General features: G+C 37.2%; 1 protein-coding gene across 4 annotated transcripts in view; it reads left to right on the top strand.

Annotated features, from left to right (window-relative positions):
- Positions 1-15,862, top strand: part of PRIM2 (DNA primase subunit 2) — a 329,039-nt gene that overhangs the window by 187,859 nt on the left and 125,318 nt on the right. For 3 of the 4 annotated variants that reach the window (XM_064597736.1, XM_064597737.1, XM_064597738.1), the window contains one exon: positions 515-582. In XM_064597736.1, the coding sequence (XP_064453806.1) occupies positions 515-582 (68 nt within the window). Of the gene's footprint in view, positions 1-514; positions 583-15,862 lie in introns of those variants that run through there. The other variant, XR_010413662.1, reaches the window with a different exon arrangement.

Genomic DNA, 15,862 nt, shown 5'->3' on the forward strand with positions numbered 1-15,862 from the left:
TGTGTGTGTGTGTGTGTGTGTAACCAATTCTGCATGTAACCAATTTCACAGTGACTTAGCTATAAATGAAAGTCTCTCTCCCCAGTTTCTTCATCCCAGGATTCAGTGCTACAAGGTTGGTTGCTATAAGTTTAGAAGTTTTTCCATTTTTATTTAGAAAGATAATATTTTTATGACTAAAATGTACTTTAAATGTACTTTTATGACTAGGTTTTCTCATGAACTCATGAAAAGATATTCTCAGGATAGTCTCTTATTCTTTGCTTTACCTCCTTTTTCTTTACTTCTAAACTCAGTGGCATACCCTGCAAAACTTAAGGCCATATGGTTAGCTTTACTCATATAACATGTTTGCTTTCTGTATAATTCTTTAACTTAAAAAAGAAAAAAAATGTACTTACATTTTAAGTACTCCCTCTCTTTCTGCTCCTGTGTCCCCATTTTACATTTAGTGTTCAGATACATTCAGTATTTGGTGTTTGCTGTTTTTACTAACCCTATTCTCTGCTTTTAGTTAACAGCCAGGTCCTTGCCTGCTGTGCAGTCCGACGAGAGACTTCAGCCTCTACTTAACCACCTCAGGTAATATGAAGGCACACCCTTGTTATGCTTATGATTCGAAGTGAATTAAAGTGGGTAAAGTATATTAAAGTGATTAAAACCCCTTCAGTTACTAAAAACTTAACAGTTTTTTTCCCTTGCTTTAATTCTGTGATGTAAGTTGAAGTTCTTAATATAGTTGCTACCCTTGACTTTAGGGTACTGTTGGAGGCTTTTTTAATTCAATGAAAGTGTGTAAAACTAGTTGGTAAATTTATATTAAAATGAACAGAGTTGACTACAGAAAGATCTCAAAGGAATGAGCTATCAGTTTAAATGCAGAGCATACCTTTGGGACCTCCCACATGTTATTTGGGGGTAGATGACTTAGGTGGGATTTGTTTTCTAATTAAAAAAATAATATATTCTCATTATTTTTTTTTTTAAGATTTTATTTATTTATTTGACAGAGAGAGACACAGCGAGAGAGGGAACACAAGCAGGGGGAGTGGGAGAGGGAGAAGCAGGCTTCCTGCAGAGCAGGGAGCCCGATGTGGGACTCGATCCCAGGACCCCGGGACCACGAACCGAGCTGAAGGCAGTCGCTTAACCAACTGAGCCACCCAGGCGCCTGATATTCTCATTATTTTTAAAGAAAACTTTGAAAGTACAGGAAAGGGAGGGAAAGGAAAATACCCATCATTACTGTTCAGAAGTAGTATATTTTCCTTCAATGCTATTTTAAAACCTAGTGTTGAAATTGCACTTTTATAAAAATTGCTGGTTTTTTTCATTTTAGAATAAACGTTGTAGGACTTTTTTTTCTGCTATTAGCATCTCTTGAAAAACATTTTTAGTGACTATGTGGTATTTTCTCATGGCTGTACTGTAGTGTATTCATTTCCTTTTGGGGGCATTTACACCATTTCCATTTCACGAGTATAAAAAATGCCACATGTTAATCTTTATCTGTATTTTTGATCATTTTCTTAGCATAGGTTTTCAGAAGTGCCATTACTTTGTCAAAGCATATGAGCCATTTTAAAGATTTAAGTATATGTATTTATTTTTCAAAAACCTTATTCTATTTATATTTTTAGATTATACAAGATTGCCCACAAGATTGTTACTGTACCCGTAACAAGATATAGGACAGCTAAAACCGTTGCTAATTTAATAGTTAATCATGGAGATACCATTGTGATCAAGTACATTTCATTGATTATTATTAAGAATGATTTTAAAACATTTTATTCATTTTCATTTTGGAGTGGGATTAACTATTTGTATATTCATTTATTGATAGTATCTCCTGATTTCATTTGATATTACATATTTTAGATGTAAAGGGTAGTAATTCTGAGTTGTATTTGTTATTACATTTTTTTTCTGAAAGTCTTTGATTATGTTACATTATCTGACGTACCTACATTTTCAGGTTTTATGTAGGCAAACACCAGTAGTGTTTTCCTTTATGGTTTCTTTTTATTTTTTTATTTTTTTGAGTGTGTCCAAGAGACCTAAATATAGAGGGACAAAATTTTTATTAAATGGCTGTAGATTCTGTTGAATTTCCATATTGACAGCACATGCTTCCCTTCCATTGGGTAGAAACAGGCTATGTCATGAATTATAAAGTAAGTTTGAGGGCCAGATTCCTCTTGCTTGCACTGGTTACCAAAATTGCTAATTCTCTTTGATTAACCTATTTTGAGAGAGTTTGGTTCTTGATTTTAATGCCAATAATCTATCGATTAGTGATCTCACCTGTTTGTATGTGCCTCCTTCAACCCACCCACCCTCCCTTCCTTCCTTCCTTCCTTCCTCCCTCCCTTCCTCCCTCCCTCCCTCCCTCTCTCCAGTCAGCAACCCTGAATCACCCTGATTTATTCCATCCTGATCTCTATGTATCTTCACAGCCTACCTCTCCTTCAAGGTTTTCTCCTATTTCCATTCGGATTCTTCTAACGGACAAAAGGCAAAATGTTCAAATCAAAAGTAAAGCTTAAGAAATAAAAGAAAAAATGAAATACTTTTAGTAAATCCAAGTAGTACGTATTGGTGAATTAAACTCTTGTCATATTTGACATATTTGTGTTACGCATAAATGTATATGTTAATGTCTTTGGGATTTACCTTTGCACAGAGCTCAGACAAAATTCATTGAGAATGAAAGGAGACTAGGATCCTGTCCTTGTATCAAACAGCACAAAGTATAGCTTTACAAGATTTCTTTTTTTTTAAAGATTTTATTTATTTATTTGACAGAGAGAGACACAGTGAGAGAGGAGCACAGGCAGGGGGAGTGGAGGGGGGAGAGGCAGGCTTCCCGCCGAGCGGGGAGCCCGATGCGGGGCTCGATCCCAGAACGCTGGGATCATGACCTGAGCCGAAGGCAGGCGCTTAACGACTGAGCCACCCAGGCGCCCCAGCTTTACAAGATTTCTCTCTCAACTGTTTTTTTTTTTTTAAAGATTTTATTTATTTATTTGACAGAGAGAGGGAGAGAGAGCATAAGCAGGAGGAGCGGGAGAGGGAGAAGCAGGCTCCCCGCAGAGCAGGGAGCCTGATGCAGGGCTCGATCCCAGCACCTGAGATCATGACCTGAGCCGAAGTCAGACAGTTAACTGACTGAGCCACCCACGCGCCCCTCAGGTTTTATTTGTTTGGAATCTCAGTTGCTTATTTGTCAGGATTGGAAAATTGATCATATTTTTCCTCCTCCCTTCCCTCTGTCCTCTTTTCTGCCTCTCTTACCCTTCTCTATAGTAACTTTTCCTTCCCAGACACTTTTTAACCTCTGAATCATTGTTTTGTTGTTAAGGATGGTCCAGACTAGCATTTCATTGGGTTGAGTAGCATAAATACTGTATATGGTTTTTAAGTTTCCTAGAGCACTGTTACTGAGTTATGCGTAAGTCACTTCCCCAGCTCCCCTCTCCTGCTGATTTTGTCTCCTGAGGATCTCTCTTATGGTTGTAACTTCTTATTTATTCTCCTTGTTGCCTTCTTTGCGCTCTCTAAAATATTTCACATTATTGCCAGAGTGATTATATTATTCCTTGGCTTAAAATCATTCTCCGTCTCCCTAGTTTCATTCCAGATGAAGTCTGAACTTGTTAGCCTGACATATGAAGTCCTTCTGGAAAGTGTTGCCCTGTCTCTTTGGACTCTTCTTTTAGTACTGGTCCCCTAACTTCTAGTACAACAAAATGCCTTGAAGTTCTTCTAATACAACTTGCTGTTGTTGACCTCTGTGCCCTTGAAAATATTTTTTCTTCTGCCTAGAATGTTCTCCCCTTCCTCCATTTCTGTAACTTACCTGACTTTCACTTATCCTTTTCGACTTAGCCCATATTACCTCATCTGGTAAGTTTTCCCTGACTGTTTAGTTTGCAGTGGGCCCACTTCCCCTGAGTCTGAATCTGATGTTTTTATATGTGTTTCCACAATACCCCCATGGATACTTGTGTATTACACAACACATAATGTGGTCGTCCTTTGTTTATTTTCTGATGACTCCATTATAGTATGGGCTGCTTACGAGCTTGTAAAGTGACTTTCATATTTGTATTTCCAGTGCTGGGACAGTATCTGGCACGTGATAGCTATTCATTGTGTGTTTTTTTGAATGAATGAGTGGTGTTACAACAGTGATACTTTGTTGTTTTTTTCCGCATGATGTTTTTGTAATTTATAAGTCCTATTACCACAATTTTTTTTGTATAGAACCTGATTCAGAAGATATAAACCTAAATGGCTGAATTTCACCTCTAGTTAATGCTTGATTCTGTGAAAAATGATGGGTTCTCCTTCCTCCACCTCAGTATGGTAATTGTCAGCTAGAATTTAGATTAACTACTGACACTTCTCTTCAAGTCCTTGAAATTTGCACAAACTGTACATTCGTTTAGGGCTTTCGTTCTCTGTGGAGTTCACTCAGGACTGGTTGCTAGGCAACTAGGTCTAGATGCTACATGTAATATGCACCAACTGATGTTGCTTTTTTATTCTTATTAAATGAAATGGCTTCTCATTTTATTACCATGTCAGAGACATCTGTATGGAGGGTGGCAGCTGATGTGCATAGTTTGACACTTTCTGTTGTACAAAGTAACCTTGTGATATGTGTTTCAAGCATATTGAATTGTCTTTTTTGGGTGTCTAAATGTAATGTTTTTCTTTTTACCTTCCTTTTGCTTAGTTCAAAATAGGAAAGAGTGCTATTTGATTTGAAAGGTTCTAATGATAATCTTGTTATGAGAAAGTAATCATCATTGGTTTGCATGACCTGTATAGCTTAGATGTTACCTAGAGGAGACAGACATTAGGTGGTTGAGACTGAGATCATTACTAGGTCTCATTTTGTTTGGTGCCTCTAATGATCAAAGAGGAATGATGAACAGTATTTTAATTAAATTTGTCAATAAAACTAATTTGGGAGATGATACAAATACCTGTAAAAATTAAAGTAGCAACACAAAGAGAGTCTCAAATCATTTTTACAGGATTTAGACACTCAGAAGAGAATTAGTGTAACACTTTGCCATCCTACTAAGCTAGGATATTGCTTAACGGTATATATTATTCTGAGGATGTAGAAGTGATGTGTCCAGATTTTCTTAGTTCTCTAGTTAAAAGTTAAATTAAGCACAGAGAAACACTTTGCTTTAATGTCTTATGGAAATACAAGCTTATTTTTTTTTTTTAATCATTTGTAGTGTCCATCTATTCATCAGTAACTGAGTGCCAATTATGTGCTTGGAATAAAAAAATAAGACCCAGTTTCTCTTCTCAAGGGATTTATAGTTTTGACTTCGCTTGAGAGGCACTTAAACATGGTACAAAATTTGTAAACCTTTCTAATAGAATTAAACACAAAATACATGATTTTATTATTTGAACTGTGTTTCTTGTGAAATTATTTCCTTAAGCAGTGGGGTCATGACTTAGTTGTTTCGGATTCCATATTCCAGTATAGTGGCTCCCAGTGGGTACTCACATTGGACTGAACTTTACTCTCACTTGGGGGATGATGTTGTCACAAATGAAGAAGGAGTATAAAGGAAGACTAGGGAATTAGGGAATGAATATGGTTGTGGAGATTCCAGGTTCAGTAGTTTCAGACATTTTAAACTTGTGGTGCCTGTGGAACATATTGGGGGAATGTTTCGTAAATAGCTGAATACGGGCCACAGTTTAAGAGTGAGGTTTATACGAGAGAGAGACATTTGCTAATCATCACTGTTTAGGTGGTGGCTAAAATCAGGGCCACGTAGGGAGAGAGTATAGAGTGACAAGGGGACATGGCTCTGAATAAAACTCATACATAGAACATCAATGTTTAAGTAACTTGTGAGGGGCAGTAATGAAGGTAGGAGATAAAAGAGAAACCAGTAAAAAGCGGGGAGGAATCTTGAATGAAACAGGAACACAATAAAGGATAATGGGATCAAAGATGCTAAGGGAAAGATTTCAAACAGGAATGGTAAACACCATCAAATGCCACAGAAAAGTCAGGTTAGAACTACATAATGTCAGTTGGATTAGGCATGTGGGAGCCAGTGGTGGCTTAACCACAACATTGTAATGATACTGATGAGCAATTAAGAGATGAGAAATTAAGCTGTGGAAATACAGGGAGTGTAGGTTAGTCTTGAAAGAGCAGGGAAAGAAAGAGGATATGTATGAGTTTCATAGTTGAAGAAAGAGTTGTATTTTTTCCTTCAGATTGGAAAGGTGAACATATACAGGTTAAGGGAAAAATGGGGTCAATGGGACTAAGAGGAAATAATTGAAGTGGCAGGTTTTTAGAAGAGGTGTAGGAGGAGATGGAACCAAGAAATCACACTGACTAGAGTTTACAATGTACTTTCCAACCTGGGTTTTTATAGTTCTTACTCAGACCATCCCATCCCATGAGACCATTCCATGATAGATGGTCCTTTATTATTATTATCCCTATTTTTTTTTAAGATTTTATTTTTAAGTAAGCTCTATGCCCAATATGGGGCTTGAGTTCACAACCCTGAGATCATGAGTCACATGCTCTACCAACTGAGCCAGCCATGTGCCCCTCATTATCCCTATTTTAAAGCTTGGTGATGGAGGCTCAAGAGGTTCATGTTAAGAAAACCTGATTTTTAGGTTTTTTCTTTTTCAGGGTCTGTATTTCTCTTCCCTCAAAAGAAATGAATGAGTTATTTCATAAGACTTTACAATTTTTTCAAAAGTGATACCAAGAACTCCTCTATTGGAAGAACTAAACTTGCTTACTTACAAAAAAAGTTAAATTTCCAAATGCCAGAGTGAATTGGTGTAAATCATTGTATCTACTTTCCTCAAAGCACCTGTCATTAGATGTGTCATATAATGGGTCATATCTCATTGAGTCTTTACTGTCATCCTCCTCCATCACGTCATTTTCTAGGGTGAATTGTATAGTGTACTGATTTTTAAATTTGGACAGATATAAAGGTCTTGGGCTATATTTCTGTAATTGTAGAAGTTTATTGTAAATAAATATCTTTGCTACCCTAATTTTAGTACCCATAGGATAATATTTATTTATTTATTTATTTATTATTTTTTTTAAAGATTTTATTTATTTATTTGAGACAGAGAGAATGAGAGAGAGAGAGCACATGAGAGGGGGGAGGGTCAGAGGGAGAAGCAGGCTCCCTGCTGAGCAGGGAGCCCGATGCGGGACTCAGTCCAGGGACTCCAGGATCATGACCTGAGCCGAAAGCAGTCGCTTAGCCAACTGAGCCACCCAGGCGCCCTAGGATAATATTTATAAAATGGTGTTAGACTATCAAGGGCATATGTTTAAGATTATTTTTGTTATGTCACTTAAAAATATGTAAGTATAAACAGGTGAGACTAGAGAGGAAAACTTGCAGCTCACGTGTGATAACTTTAGTTGTGTGATCAAAAATTTTTTTTTTCCCTTAAAAACAGCGCCTTTCCCCACACTCCTTCTTCAAGACATGAAATGAATGGGGCCAGAGTATAACAGATCACTTTAATAGTTGCTCTTATGTAATGTTTTATCCTCAGTTAAAGAATAACTAATTTTAAAAACATGTATTTATTATGCATTCTCCTAATTTTGTTAGCATGTTTCAACCCAACAATGAAATAGAAATCAAAGAAGGATAAAATAAACTAGCAAAGCAAAGTACTGCCTATAGTAAATACTTGGACTGCATCACATGGATTAACTGGTAATGCAGCCTGAGTTTGTAAACAGATGTTTCTATTAACCTTTATTTTAAAATCATTTAAAATAATGAAAGCATCTTCCTTCATTTGGTATTATTACAGACTCCTTTGGTAAATTTGTTTCCTAATGCAGTACATTTGGTTAATATGTACCCGTTTCTATTTACTTCTCTAAAGTTCTTGCTGCCACAGATTTTATATCAAATGCAATCTCTGTAAGAGACTTTTCCCAATATCCATAGTGGTGCAGTTTTCTGTGTTTCTTTTTGAATTAGTTCTCATTCTGAAATCAGAAAATTGTGTGGGCATGTGCTAGAAAGAGGTTTAGTGCACAGGGACTTCTACCAATTCAGGGCCGAAATGAAAGCCTCATTAATATGATCCACATGCTTTAGTTGTTTGTCAGCTCTTTTTTTTTTTTTTTTAAGTTTTTTTATTTGAGAGAGAGAGAATGGGAGAGAGAGCACATGAGAGGGGGGAGGGTCAGAGGGAGAAGCAGACTCCCTGCCAAGCAGGGAGCCCGATGCGGGACTCGATCCAGGGTCTCCAGGATCATGACCTGAGCCGAAGGCAGTCGCTTAACCAACTGAGCCACCCAGGCGCCTTGTTTGTCAGCTCGTTCTCATCACCTGTTCCAGCCTCTAGCGCTACTTTGAACTATTTATTTCCTTTCCTACATGCGGCAACACAAGCTTTTATAGTACAGTGATTGTTGTGAAGGTGTTCTAGGTGCCTTGTAAGATACCAATAAATTAGAAAGTATTTTCTTTTCCATTATTTATTGTCTTTGAATTATTCTTTTCCACCTCTCTGGAGAATGTTCATGCCTTCTTAGAAATCTACTCTGTATGGAAAATGTTCATGCCTTCTTAGAAATGTTCAAAAAGCATTTGTGAAAATCAGCCTGTTGTGTTAAGGGCACTGTAAAAGGACACTCTGATTCTATACAAAGGAACTAATAGATGTGGTCCGTTAAAAAGTTTATATTCTGACAAGGCAAGAAGACCATTTTATAGGCACATATCTCCCTACACACACGCCTCCACCCAAAGCGTACCAGAAGAATTGCTGCAGCTTAACCAAGGAAAGTAAACAGAGATGGGAAATCGTTATTTGTGAGGGGTGGAAATCTGTATGTGGATCATGTTGCAAATTTAATGCCATTTAAATGGTTTCTGATAAAACTTTTAGGCACACTAAAATTTGGCAGAATAGAAGAAATGAACCCTGCCTTACTAATAAAACCACTGCTGGGCTTTTGTTGCAATCTCTCTAATGTAATTATAAATAAAGTGGTTAAACTTTAAAAAAAATTCTTTTTCTCTTAATATAACTAAGTACAAAATTTATTTCCATGGTTCTGATTTCAAGTGGCTGTATAATGCTCAGTTGAAGGTATGTCTATTTTTACTTAACCATTCCCATTTTATTGGGTATTTATGGGTGTGTGTTTGTTTTTTGGTTGAATAAACCTGTGAAGAAAAACTAAAGAATGTTAGCAGTTTCTGTATGGCCAGATGAAGTAAATTGGGAGAAGAAATGTCATATTGACTTCATGATGAAGGAATTTAACATAGATGTTTTCTAGCAGACGGAGATAAGAACAAAGAGCGTTTGTGAATAGTTTTGAAGAAACAAGAGAACTCATTAGTCTAAGGATGTCATGTTGCCCAGGCAAGAAGGTGGCAGAGTGGAACCAGTTGACTTGAAAAAGACAGAATTCAAGAAACATTTGAAGAATTTTAAAATTTTATTAATGCATCTAGATTAGAACCTTCTGTTGTAGGCATATCAAATTACCACAAATTTAGTAGATTAAAGCAACACTTGTTTTTTATCATACAGTTCTATAGGTTAGAAATCTGATATGGGTCTCATCGAGATAAAATCAAGATGTCAGCAGGGCTATCTATGGTCCTTACTGGAGATTCTGGGGAAGAATTTGCTTCCAAGCTTATTCATAGTGTTGGATAAATTGAGTTCCTTAGGCTGTGGGATTGAGGTCCTTGTTTCCTTGCTGGCTGTCAGTCCAGGTCCTGTGTTTGGTCCTAGAGGCTGTCCACATTCCTTAGGCTTTCCAGAAGCCCCTGGAGGTCTCTTTCTGGTCCTTGCATGTGGGTTCTGTCACAGAGCCAGCAACCACACATTAAGTCCTTCTTAGGCTTCAAACCTCTCTACTTCTGCTGCTGCTGTATCTTTCTGCTTCCATCCTGAGAAAAGCCAAACCTCATGTGATTAGATTGGCCCACATAGATATCCAGGATAGTCTCCCCATCTCAAGGTCTTTAACCTTAATTACATCTGCATAGTCTTTTTTGCCATGTAATCTAACATATTCGTAGGTTCCAGGGATTAGAGTAAGAACGTCTTTGGAAGGCACTGATCTGCCTATTACAGTGAGGGAGTTCTTTTGCAGAGGTGGGGGGAGGTTGAAAACAGCTTTTGCTCAGTTTTCATCGGTTTTACAAGTAAACCACCGCTCTTAATTTATATAGAATACTAAATTTCCCTCGGGATTTTTAGATAGGTTAATTCACTTTGCTACCTTAACATGTTTTAAAGTGGAAAAAAGGGTTAACAAATGATTTACAGAAACATAAATATATATGAAATAAAAATATATTTACAGAAACACAAATTAGTTACTGATTTTCTTTTTAATGATATATTTCCTGTCTCTTTGACTGGCTGGCTTTATAGCCTGGCAAGCAAGCATGTCCCCTTTGTGAAGAGTAGACTTTGTAATGAGATTGTGCATAGTGGCTGCGACTCATGGAGGTACTTTGGTGTGAGAGCTATTTGGTAAATACATGGTCATAAACCTTTTAGCATTCTCAGAGCTTGTTTTTTTTTTCCAAATTCCAAAATCATGGATTTATTTTAAAGATCACAGTTGACAGCAAAACATTTAGATCAGCATAGTTTGTTCTTTAAAAAGTAGTATAACTTTTCATTTTATGTACACATCTGGACTGTTTCTTTAATTTGATTTTATAACTCAATCTTATTTTAAACACTAAAGAAAAACTGAATAGAAGCCTGTATCTGACATATTTTAAGGGAACTTCTCAGTGTAAGACATAGTGCTGGGTTCTAAGGATACATATTTACTTCTGTTCTTATAGGGCTTAATGTTGATCAGAAAACAGTTAAAGAATTTTAACTAAAATAATTACAATAAATCATAATGATTGTTAGCACAGTAGAGTAACGGATTCTGTGGGAGTACATAGTGTCATGGAAGTAAGCCTTGCAGAGTATTCTTGCAGCTTATCTATAACTAGAGGTTTTAGGTTTCTGTTAACCATCTGACTCCATAGTTCCTTAGGGATTTCTGAATTGTGAATGCTGGTAGTCTTCCTGGAAAGCAAAATTTTGATTACTTATGCTTTTCAAGTAGTTTTATTATCTGCATTTATTAAGTTTCCTATTCTTCACTTAGTGGGTTTCTTTAAAACATTGATTGTCCTCCAGTTAAGTAATAAAGAAAATTAGTTATTTTACACTGTGTTAGGCATAAAGTGCTAACAAAGTACAAAACGATGATGATGCTATGTGAAATAACTTTCTTAAAAAGACCAAGAAAGCATTGTGGTAGCAACTGTAATATATTAGCAGCTGAAAAGTAATTTGTTTAGTGCCATACTTTCTGTAATGATGGACGTATTCTGTACCAGTGCTGGTCCATCCCGTTTTATTTACAAAACAAAATTTGATAAACTGGGGTGAGGAAAGATTGCTGAGACTCACTAGAGGTTTAATGCCCTCTCAGTTGTTTTATAACTATTATTTAGGAAGTAGTTCCATAGAAGATAATACAAAGTGAATAAAAAAAAGCTTTTTTAAAAATTGTTTATGTTAATCACCATACATTACATCATTAGTTCGTGATGTAGTGTTCCATGATTCATTGTTTGCGTATAACACCCAGTGCTCCATTTTAATTGAGCTACCTTGGTCTGTGACATACTGCATACGTACAATCTAAAGGAGGCTTCTGAGGACATCCATCAAATGAGTGTAAGAGCATGTCTTCTCAGATTTTCTAGAGGTCTGCTCCTAACCACCTGATTTAAAGCCCCTCCCCCCAGTGCTTTATGATACTGCCTTAGTCTTTTTTCTTCACAGAAACATCACTAGCTGAAATGATCATTTTTATTTGTTTGTTTAATGTTTATTTGTCTGCAGCATAAGCTCCATGAGAGCAAGAAATTTGTCTACCTTGTTTTCTGTTATCTTTCCATCACTTAGAACAATGGCGGGCAAAAGAAGACCTCAGTAAACACTTGAATGAGTGAATCAATGGGAGAAAACACTTTCAGGTTTTAAAATTTTACCTCTCATTTAGTTTTTTAAAGCTACTGTTAAAAAAATTCAACTGAATAAATTTTAAAGAACTTACTGGCTTTTTCAGTGATTCGTGAATTAGGCAGCATCCAATCCAACAGATAGAAACGAGCTTCGAGAAGCTGTACAGAACGAAAGACCTCTATATGCAAAAGGGAGTAGGAACAAGGAAATTATACTAGATAAAATGAGGCTTGATTATTGCAAGGTCACTTTCCTTTAGGGCATGGCAGGCGTTTATCAGGCGGATTACCTAACTAGTGCTGATTAGGTGATTCCTGACTGACCGGTTTTAAGATTCCATTTCTGGAAGAGCTGAAACTGTAATTAAGTCTTAGTTTCCTGTTGTGGGGCTTAGTGTAAGTGACTCCATTTTGGGCCTGTTGTCTTATTTTTAACACTACTAAATGTTGAGACTGAATGAGATAGTAGTTGAGACAAAAAGCTGGTGGCTTTTCTCTCATTTCCAAGGAAGAATTCTGGTAAAGACTCTTCCTTTGCAGAAATTCAGGGCTGCTTTTGTCCTTTGGGGATTTGGAACTCTCATGAAATCAGGAACTAATCATGGAGGACTGAGAGTACTTTCTGTTCCTCAACGTGACCTCAGAAGAGGAATCTCTTTTTTCTCCCCAGTAAATTCAGATTTTGAAAATGTGTATTTAAAAAATGAAACAAAATGAAACCAAAACTATTATGTACCTTTCTATTTTTATCTATGAAACGAAAGCTTTAAATTTTATGAACCAGTATAAATGGCTGTTCAAAACCAAGGAAGGGTATAGGGAAAGCATGTGACTTCTGGACTGTGACTTTTAGTTTAAGTCTTCATTAGCTGCCCCCTTCATCTCATCTTTCTCCAGTTCCTCCCAGAACCCCCCAAGCCTTGTGTCCCTGGTTCTCGACTGTTATTAGGAAACAGATACGAGGGGCGCCTGGGTGGCTCAGTTGGTTGGGCGACTGCCTTCAGCTCAGGTCATGATCCTGGAGTCCCGGGATCGAGTCCCACATCGGGCTCCCTGCTCAGCGGGGGGTCTGCTTCTCCATCTGATCCTCTTCCCTCTCATGCTCTCTGTCTCTCATTCTCTCTCAAATAAATAAATAAAATCTTTAAAAAAAAAAAAGGAAACAGATATGAGAGGTAACCCTAGAATGCCATAAACTTGTGACAGCCAACCTCAGAAGCATTCTATACTCTGTAAATTATTTGTGAGGGAATGGGAAGATATCCATCTTCTCCATTTAATGTACTAATTTAATGTATTTATTTAATGTGTTAATTCTGCTGGACATTGGAACTTTATTCCATGGTCCTCCCATCCCTCAGTTTTTCATTACCACTCTCTCAGGCAACCTTTCTTTATTGTGATCATTGGACTATTCTAGGTCAACACCAAATCAGAACAGCTTCTCTTTAGGGGATCATTATACTACCAGAATATACACTAAGAATGTAAAGGAATATAAAAAATTTACTTATGAAAATAGAGATATCGTTGGGGGCTTTAGATGTGTATATTGAGGGGCGCCTGGGTGGCTCAGTAGGTTAAGCCTCTGACTCTTGATTTTGGCTCAGGTCATGATCTCAGGGTTGTGAGATCGAGCCCCACATTGGGCTCCGTGCTCAGTGTGGAGTCTGCTTGAGATTCTCTCCCTCTCTCCCCCTCTCCCTCTGTCCCTCACCCCTGCTTAAAAAATGTGTATATTGAAAATACCTGTATGGGGCTATAGTTTGTATCTTATAAGGCTGTATGTGTTTTACTTTTTAAATCAGTTTTATTGAGGTGTAATTTATATACAGTGAAATGCACTCATTTTAAGGGTATAGTCTTTAGGGTATAATGACTTTTGACTTTTGTAAGGTAGAGATATTTTTGATAGAGAAATGAGATGCAGCTTTCAGCTGTTTTGCAGTTAATTGGATTATTGCAGCTTAGAAATTGGAATAAATAGGAAAATACGGAAGGATGAAGCCAACCTAAATGAAAGTAGAAGTTGTGTTGTGTATAGTTCTTACCCATTTTAGGAACCCGTATGATTCTGATTTTTATTGGATATGTGAGTCTCTCGGAATCAGAGATTCTCTCAGTTGTAGAGAAATATAGATCATTACACCGTGTATTGTCTGCTGGTAGTTTTTTTGGGAGTTTTTAAAATGTAAAATTGAGTAAACTTCATGCCTGTGGAACAATAATTTACATTCAATTTATACAGAATTTTATTGATTGTGTTCTCATTTGGAATAACTGCAGGGAAAATCACCTGGGCTAATACAAGTTGGATACCATTTACTAGGGATTTAGCTTGTAAAACGAAACTCATTTCAATTTCAGTGGTGACAGCTGTTGAGTGAATTTTCCTTTGATCGCCTTCACAGCAGGAAATGATAGATTGTAACTTCATCTTCCTTGATATCTTCCCCACCCAGCAAATTCAAACTATAGGGACTGTGCTTTCTAAATGTCTGAATAGCCTAGCTTATGTGGGCAGACTATTTTTTTTCAACGTCCAAAGTGGGTAAAATTGTGATTGCAAAAGTGGATATATGGGTAATACACAGAACCTTTGTTTCCTCTTCCCTGAAATTGTTTTTCCATTTGTGCCATGATCACATCTGGCTTTATGTGAAAAGGTTGTATTGGAACTTGGTATGCTTTTATAGAATGATGTAGGAGATTATAGTTCATTTTGAAAGATGTATTAGCTTCTTAATGGTTCAAATAAATATGTTTCCTTGATGCAGAGATCAGTTTTGATTACTTGTGATGCATTCTTCACTGCTTTTTTATTTTATACCAGTTTTTAAGATAGGATAAACTACAGGCTGCCAGATAGAAGGAAGTAAATAGTGTTAACCTCTTTGGGTTCAAGAGTACTGGGAACTGCTTGACAAAGAAAGGAAATCTTGAAGTAGGAGAATTTATTTTATTTTTTAAAGATTTTATTTATTTGACAGAGAGAGACACAGCGAGAGAGGGAGCACAAGCAGGGGGAGTGGGAGAGGGAGATGCTGTTGTTTTCTGACCCTCTGAGTCTTCGTCTGTTGTTGGGGAAGGAGGGCAGAGAGACATTCCTTGAGGACGGGAGAGGAGTTCTCTCCAGTCTGGCCCAGGGTTCTCCCATCATCCATATTCCTGTCCCACCTATCATGCGTGGCTTCTACAAATGAGAGGAGAATGCACAATTATAATTAGGTGTGGAAGTGGGCAGGCAGCCCCCAAAACTCCCAAATAGAAATGTGTCACAGGTTTTTGTTGTTGTTGTTATTCTTCCCCAAGGTAACGTTTCAGGTTACCTCCAAACTAATCAGAATTCAAGATTGCCTTCCTAATATTATAGGTGGCAAACTGTGGCTGAAGTTTAAAAACCTGATTCCTAAGTGAAATGTGAAAACAAACATTTGCAATAGACTTGAGGCGCTTCCGTTAGTGGGCCCAATTGCAGTTTATATTCTGCTTATGACAAGCAGAGACCAATCTTAACTTGAAGTCACGGTAAGTCAGTTGGTTATTATACAGGTATGCCTAGTCCCCAAGAGAATCATTTGATTGCCTCATGTTGTTATGCCCTCCTCCTCACTGTGTCACAGTACTATCCAGTAAAAACATGAGGGCCACATGAACCAAATGTAAGCTTCATATGTGATTTTATGTATATATGTATGTATTTATGTATTTATTAGGGAGGGCAGAGAGAGAGGGAGAGAGAGAGAATTTTAAGCAGGCTCCAGGCCCAGTATGGAGCCTGATACAGG

This window comes from Mirounga angustirostris, unplaced genomic scaffold (assembly GCF_029215605.1).
Source record: "Mirounga angustirostris isolate CCGP_5_RB_7025 unplaced genomic scaffold, mMirAng1.0.hap1 SCAF_8, whole genome shotgun sequence".
Lineage (NCBI taxonomy): Eukaryota > Metazoa > Chordata > Mammalia > Carnivora > Phocidae > Mirounga > Mirounga angustirostris.